The sequence below is a fragment of the Trichechus manatus genome, unplaced genomic scaffold (genome assembly GCF_000243295.1).
Source record: "Trichechus manatus latirostris isolate Lorelei unplaced genomic scaffold, TriManLat1.0 scaffold00120, whole genome shotgun sequence".
Lineage (NCBI taxonomy): Eukaryota > Metazoa > Chordata > Mammalia > Sirenia > Trichechidae > Trichechus > Trichechus manatus.
The window spans coordinates 2941138-2947137 of record NW_004444056.1 but is presented as its reverse complement, the minus strand read 5'-3'; the positions used below and the strand labels follow the sequence as shown (position 1 = coordinate 2947137).

The window sequence follows — 6000 nt, the reverse complement described above, 5'->3', positions numbered from 1 at the left end:
CACACCCTGGAAGTGCCATCAGCAGAAAGGTGACCACCATGACATGCCATGTGCTGTCTATACTCTGGGGGAGCCTCCTCTGCCCCCTTACTCAACACATCTCTAGCCACCTGCCTACTGAGGGCCACTGGAAGGAAAAAGTTTTAAAAACCAAAGTCCTTTTTCCCCCAAAATATTTTTTTATTCTAGCATTACATTTGTGTCTCCAATTGTGAGTATAAAAATGCTTAGAAAGTGGTTACAAAACAGTGTGAGCTAGACAAGGAGCAAGGGCTGTGCCCGGAGGCCCACTCACTTCCCACGGTTCCCTCTTCGTTCTAGATGACACGGGCCTGGCGTCTGGGTCGGGTCGGCCTGCCTGGGCTCAGTCTGGCTTCTCCCTCTCAGAATCTAGAAAACAAAACCGCCATAGCTCAGTACTGTCCGGTGCGGTGGCATGTCCACGAGGCCAGTCAGCACCTAGGGCAGAGGGGCCCAGGCCCAGCCTATGCTCCCTGGGGGCTGCTCACACGGAGGTGGAGCACCGTACAGAGTGACTGCACCCTCAGAGGGCCTGGCTCCTGTCGGTCCTAACAGTCGAGCCACAGTGTGTAGACAGCCCTGATTCTCAGAATCTGTCACCTCAGCCGTTGTCCTTTCTGCTTCAACAAAGTACACGGAAAGCTTGCCCAAAGCCCAGTCCTCAGTTCCTGCAGTGTCCTGGGGAGTGCACTGTGTCTCAAGCAGGAAGCCCCACCAGCCTCTCTCTGCCCAGGGGCAATGCTGAGCCAGGCACCCCGTGCGGCACCACAGCTCTGCAGACGCTCTGGGACGGGCCCTTCCATGAGAGCAGAGGCCACAGCCTCCTGCCCCGGCTGTCTCTGTGGGAATGAGGAATGAGCAGACCCACAGCTTCCAAGGCACACAGGGGCAGAAGACAGCCCCTCAGCTCCAGCATGGTTAGGGAATCCTTTCAGGACCCCAGTGTGCTTGCAGGAGCATGAGAGCAGGCAGCTGGAGGACTGCCTCCTGGGGGACAATGGGACGATGGCGCACTCGGTAACGCACACTGAGCTCCCACTGGAGCAGAGCCCTTCAGCAACCTGTGGATGACCCTCTACAAGCACTCAGGCTGCCACTGGTCCAGGAGAAGTTTCTGGAGGGCGTGGGACATCTGCTCCACCATGCCCAGTCTGCCATAGGAATTACCACTAGCGCTTTCTTGGAGACGGCAGAGCAGGCTCAGGGATGACTGATACCTTTCAACTGGCCATGATCCTAACTCTTTTCGTCTGGGGCAGAGCCCACTTCCACAGAAAATGTAATGCACTTTCGGAGGCTCCTAGGTGTTTTGAAGTCAGGCTCAGGGCTGTGATCCAGGTTGGAGGCAGTGGAACTGGACTCCCCAAGCTGGCCACGGCCCGTGAGCTTGGTGCGTGGGCACACAGCACTGCTGGGCCAGTCCTTCCCTGCAGCAGAGGCACCCGGCTCTGGGGGTGGCCCGTCAGCAGGGCTCCTCTGCCATCACTTGGCCTGACCTCAGCCCCTCTAAGGCCCCTGCCCCTAGCAGTGGCAAGGCAGCAGCACGTCTGTGGACACAAAGCTGGGGTGGTTGGCCTGGCCCCAGAGGGAGGGCCAGCACGCAGCTTCGCTCCCTGCTCCTGCCCTCCCTGACAGGTCCAGCTGGTCAGCTCTTAAATGGACAGAGGAAGAAAAAGATTTTTTCCACACTGTTTTCAAGCAAAAGTGTTTATTTTTCTCCTTAATATATACAGTCTCTTGGGGATTTCGTGCCACTGACTGTCGTGTACAAGGAAAGGGTTAACAGGCGAGAAAGACTCCAAATCTTAGGTTCAGTGCAAGCTGGAGGAGAAATGGTGAGAGCAGCTGTCCATTGTACTCATGAAACAGAGACATGACTCTGAAACCAAACAGACTGAGGTGCACGGTACAGAGAACAGAAATCTCTTACGACAACATTGTGCCCAGGCAGAAGATTCTGCATAATCACCTAGAAAATTCAATTCTAACTGAATTGATGGAATAATATATTTAAACCAAAATAAGTTAGCCAGTTTTAGTATTGTTCCAAAGTACAGTAGAACTATACAACTCACGTCTCGGCATCAGGAGGTGGTCTGCCTTCCAGTGGGAGTAAAAAACATCTTTGTCAGGGGAGGAGGCCGGGCCTCCAAGCTCCACCGTGGGCCGTTTCTACGCCTGTCTGGGAGGAGTGCCACTGACGTCTCCAGGAGAAGGGCAGTCTGGCCCTCAGCCAGTCAGTCTGGAGGACTGCCTGCAGGGCAGCCTGCAGGCCAGAGGCCAAGGGAATACTGCTCATGAGGGAGTGAGGTGTGTGTAGGGGGGCTCATGGGCCTCAGTGCAAATAGTTGAAAAGAAAGAAAAGCCAAAAAGAAGAGCTCAGCAGGAGAGCTGGCAGGACCCAGAGGCAGGGGCAGCAGCTGCCCGGCACACACTCACCCACACTCACAACACCCACGACCCAGCCCAGGGCAGCCCCTCAGCCTTTGGGTTACAAAGAGTGTGTCTGTTCCCTTAGCATATTCCAGCAGTTTCCTCGTAGCCTTACTAAGAGACCAGCCACTGCTAAAAATGCCCTCACTGAAGAATCATGGGCATTAGGCAGCTCATTTCTGAAAAACACCCAGAATGCTCCAGTTAAGACTGTGTTTCCATCTGTCTTCCCTTAGTCATTGGCTAAACCCAGAGAGATCTCATTTTTCTAATATTGAGCAGAGCTTGCCTAGCACCTGCAACTCTTCAATATTCAAGATAACCAATTCAATATTTTTCTAAAAAAAAAACGGCATTTACAACAGAATACTAAAGGTTGGACCTAGCTTCTAATCTGTAAACCATTCATATCTCTGCAACTTAAAATAAGAAATAAAGATATAAATGTACTAGTCAACTGTAAAATAAAATACACCTTTCCAGTACATCCTTCTTTTAAACATCTCTTTCCATTAGGGAACGGAAAAGCTGAAATTCAAGGCACTGTACTTCTGCAGGGTCATTACAATGTCCTGATAATCAATTCAAGTATAGGAAACTGGAGTGAGGATTGCGAGTGTAGACCACTGGGACCTAAGAATGAAGAGCGTCTCCAGCAGAAAGGAAGCAAATATTGCACAAGTACACTGCTCCCTCCTGTGATGGCATACCCAGCGCTGCCCGCCATGGTGAGGGGGACGTGGGTGCCGGACTGGCCCTGTGAGGTGGGCACTGTGCCCAGGCAGGCAGGGCAGCGTGCTCCGAAGCCAGATCACAACCTCATTTCTCTGTGCTGTTCAGAGCTCTCGGTCTGGCAAGTGGCAAGGCAGAAAGCTATGTGATCCACAGCCTGGGGCTGGGTGAGCTGACCATGGGCGGCTGCAAGTACGCTGGGAGCACTGACAAGCCTGGTGTACCCAGGCCTGGCACCCGGGTGAGATTCTGGCCGCCCCGCCCCCCCAGCTGGCCCACTTGAGCTGGCCAGTGCCCCCAGGACACAGGAGCTGAGAACAGGCCTCTGCATGGACCCAGAGGCCCTGCATGGGGCGGAGCTCGGAGCCTGGGGAGGGCAGTACCTGGCATGGACACGGGCAGGGCCAGGGCGGCTCCAGGGACGACTGTGGTGGACAGAGGGCCTGGCCCTGGGGTCAGGCAGGGCCTCCCCACTCCTGCTTGAGGCGTGCTCACCTACAAGGCAGGGAGACAAGAATAGGAGGGTTACACATGGCTGCAGTTAGCTGGCTGCCCGAGTGGCCCCTGGGTCCCAAGCAGGACCTCCACTTCAGGAGAGTGGGCCCTAGCACCTGCTGTGGAATGGGCACCCTCTGATGGCTCACACTGGAATGGCAGGTGGAACAGGGCAAAGCAGCAGCCCTATCTTGCTGAGAAGCACATGAGCTGGCAACTGGCCAGAGTGGAGCCAGCAGGGCCTGGGCCCTGAGGCACAGGGAGGGCTGGCACAACGGACCTCCTGTTGGAACAGTCGGTGACACTAAGGAAAGGCCAGGGCCCAGGAGCTAGGTGGCAGTGAGCAAGTGTCTCAGTGCAGCTGAGGGAGCCTGGAGCCTGAGGGGCAGGGCTGAGCACACAGAAGCTCTTCCGCTCCAGTGACAAGCCAAGGGCACCCCCTGGGAGGAAGAGCAGTGCAGGGAGACAGGAAGGAGCACCAGTGGCTTATAAGAGCAGCAGAGCCTTGGTGCCAAAATCCAACAAGGACATTTGGAGAAAAGGAAGTTACAGACCAAGAAAGAGCCTTCAAAACCCTGAACAAAATACTGCCAAATCAAATCCAGCAATATAACAAAGGTAATACATCACTACCAAGTAGGGTTTGCCCCAGGATTGCAAGCCTGCAATACCACTGGAAATCACTGCAATTCACTACACTTACACAACAAGCGGGAACCAGCAGGTGCTCTTAAATGGCGCAGGTAAAGCATCTGACAGAATGCAACACTCCTTTATGAAAAGCATTCGTAAGGGAACCTCCCTGATCTGTGAAGGGCACCTATAGAACACCACAGCTAGTACCATGTGGGTGGTGAAATGCTGGGCACCCCGCACAGCTTCTCCTCATTTCTAATGAACACTGCGCTGGAAACCCCAGGCAAGGCCAGAAAAGGAACAAAAGCTACAAATTGGAAAGGAAAAAGCGAAATTGTCCTTATTTGCAAATGACAAGATTGTGTATGTAGAAAATCCAAAAGAACAGACAAATCAACTTCTAGAACAAGCAGATTTTGCAAGACTGCAGATGTAACGTACAAAAATCAACCGTATTTCTGTGTTCACAACATACAATTGGAAATTTAAAAAACAATACAATTTAAACAGCACTCCAAAACATTAACAACCCAGGGATAAATTTAATGCAAGATGTATAACAACTTTACACTGAAAACTACAAAACCTTTACTGAGAAAATAAAAAAGATGTAAATAAATGGAGAGACACCATGTTGGTAGGCACACTTAGTATTGTTAATATGTCAAATCTCACCCAACTGATCAACAAATTCAATACAATCCCAATCAAAATCCCATCAGGCTATTTTGTAGAAACTGACAGGCTATTTCTAAAATGTATATGGAAATATTAAGGACCTAGAAAGACAATCTTTAAGAAGATCAAAATCATACATCTTACACTATCAGGTATTAAGCTTAATATAAAGCTACAGTAATTAAGAGAGCATGGTACTGCCATTAGGATAAAAGAACACCTCGATGGAACAAAATGGTGAGTTCGGAAATGGACCTACACATATACAGTCACTTGATTTTTATGAACGTACTAATGCAGTTCAACGTGGAAAGGAAGGTACTGGAACAACCAGATATGCATATACACACAGATATATATGTAAAACTTGATACCTACCTCAAATCACACACAAAATTTGAGATGGCTCACAGGTCTGAATGTGACAGCTATAAAGTTTCTAGAAAAAATATAGGAGAATGACTTCATGGTCTTGGGAGAGGCAAGGATTTCTTTGGACACAAAAATCACTAAGCATAAAGAAAAATCGGTAAACTGTACCTCAACAAAATGAAAACCTGCCATTTCACTTACACCCTTAGGAAAGTGAAAAGACAAGCCACAGACTGGTAAAACATATCCATAGAACATATATATGGCAAACGATATATTAAAAAAAACTCCCACAAATTGATAATAAAAAGATAAACAAATAGACTTTAAAATGGTAAAAATCCTTGCCCAGGCACTTTACAAAAATGGCCAATAAGAATATGAAAAGGTACTCAAAGGAAAGTTAAAACAATAATGAGAAAACTACTACTAGGACTCAAAATATTTTTACAAATAAATTTTCAAATACAATGTCCCACACACAATAATAATAGTAATAATAAAGAAAAACTAGATGAAACAAAATAGAAGCAGTAAAATACTATGTGCGAGGAGATATAATATTGAGAATTTTGGCAGAGAGCTGGAAACTATAAAAAGGGATACAGCAGATATAGGAAAAATGAATAGAAA

The 6000-nt window shown here is 49.1% G+C and overlaps 1 protein-coding gene across 1 annotated transcript in view; it reads right to left on the bottom strand.

Moving 5' to 3' along the window:
* Positions 1-364: 364 nt before the first annotated feature.
* WNK2 (WNK lysine deficient protein kinase 2) overlaps positions 365-6000 on the bottom strand; it is a 170047-nt gene continuing 164411 nt past the window's right edge. The window contains exons 28-29 of the mRNA XM_023738649.1: positions 3570-3681; positions 365-390 (exon numbers count right to left, since the gene is read on the bottom strand). Of these exons, the coding sequence (XP_023594417.1) occupies positions 365-390; positions 3570-3681 (138 nt within the window). The remainder of the gene's footprint in view (positions 391-3569; positions 3682-6000) is intronic.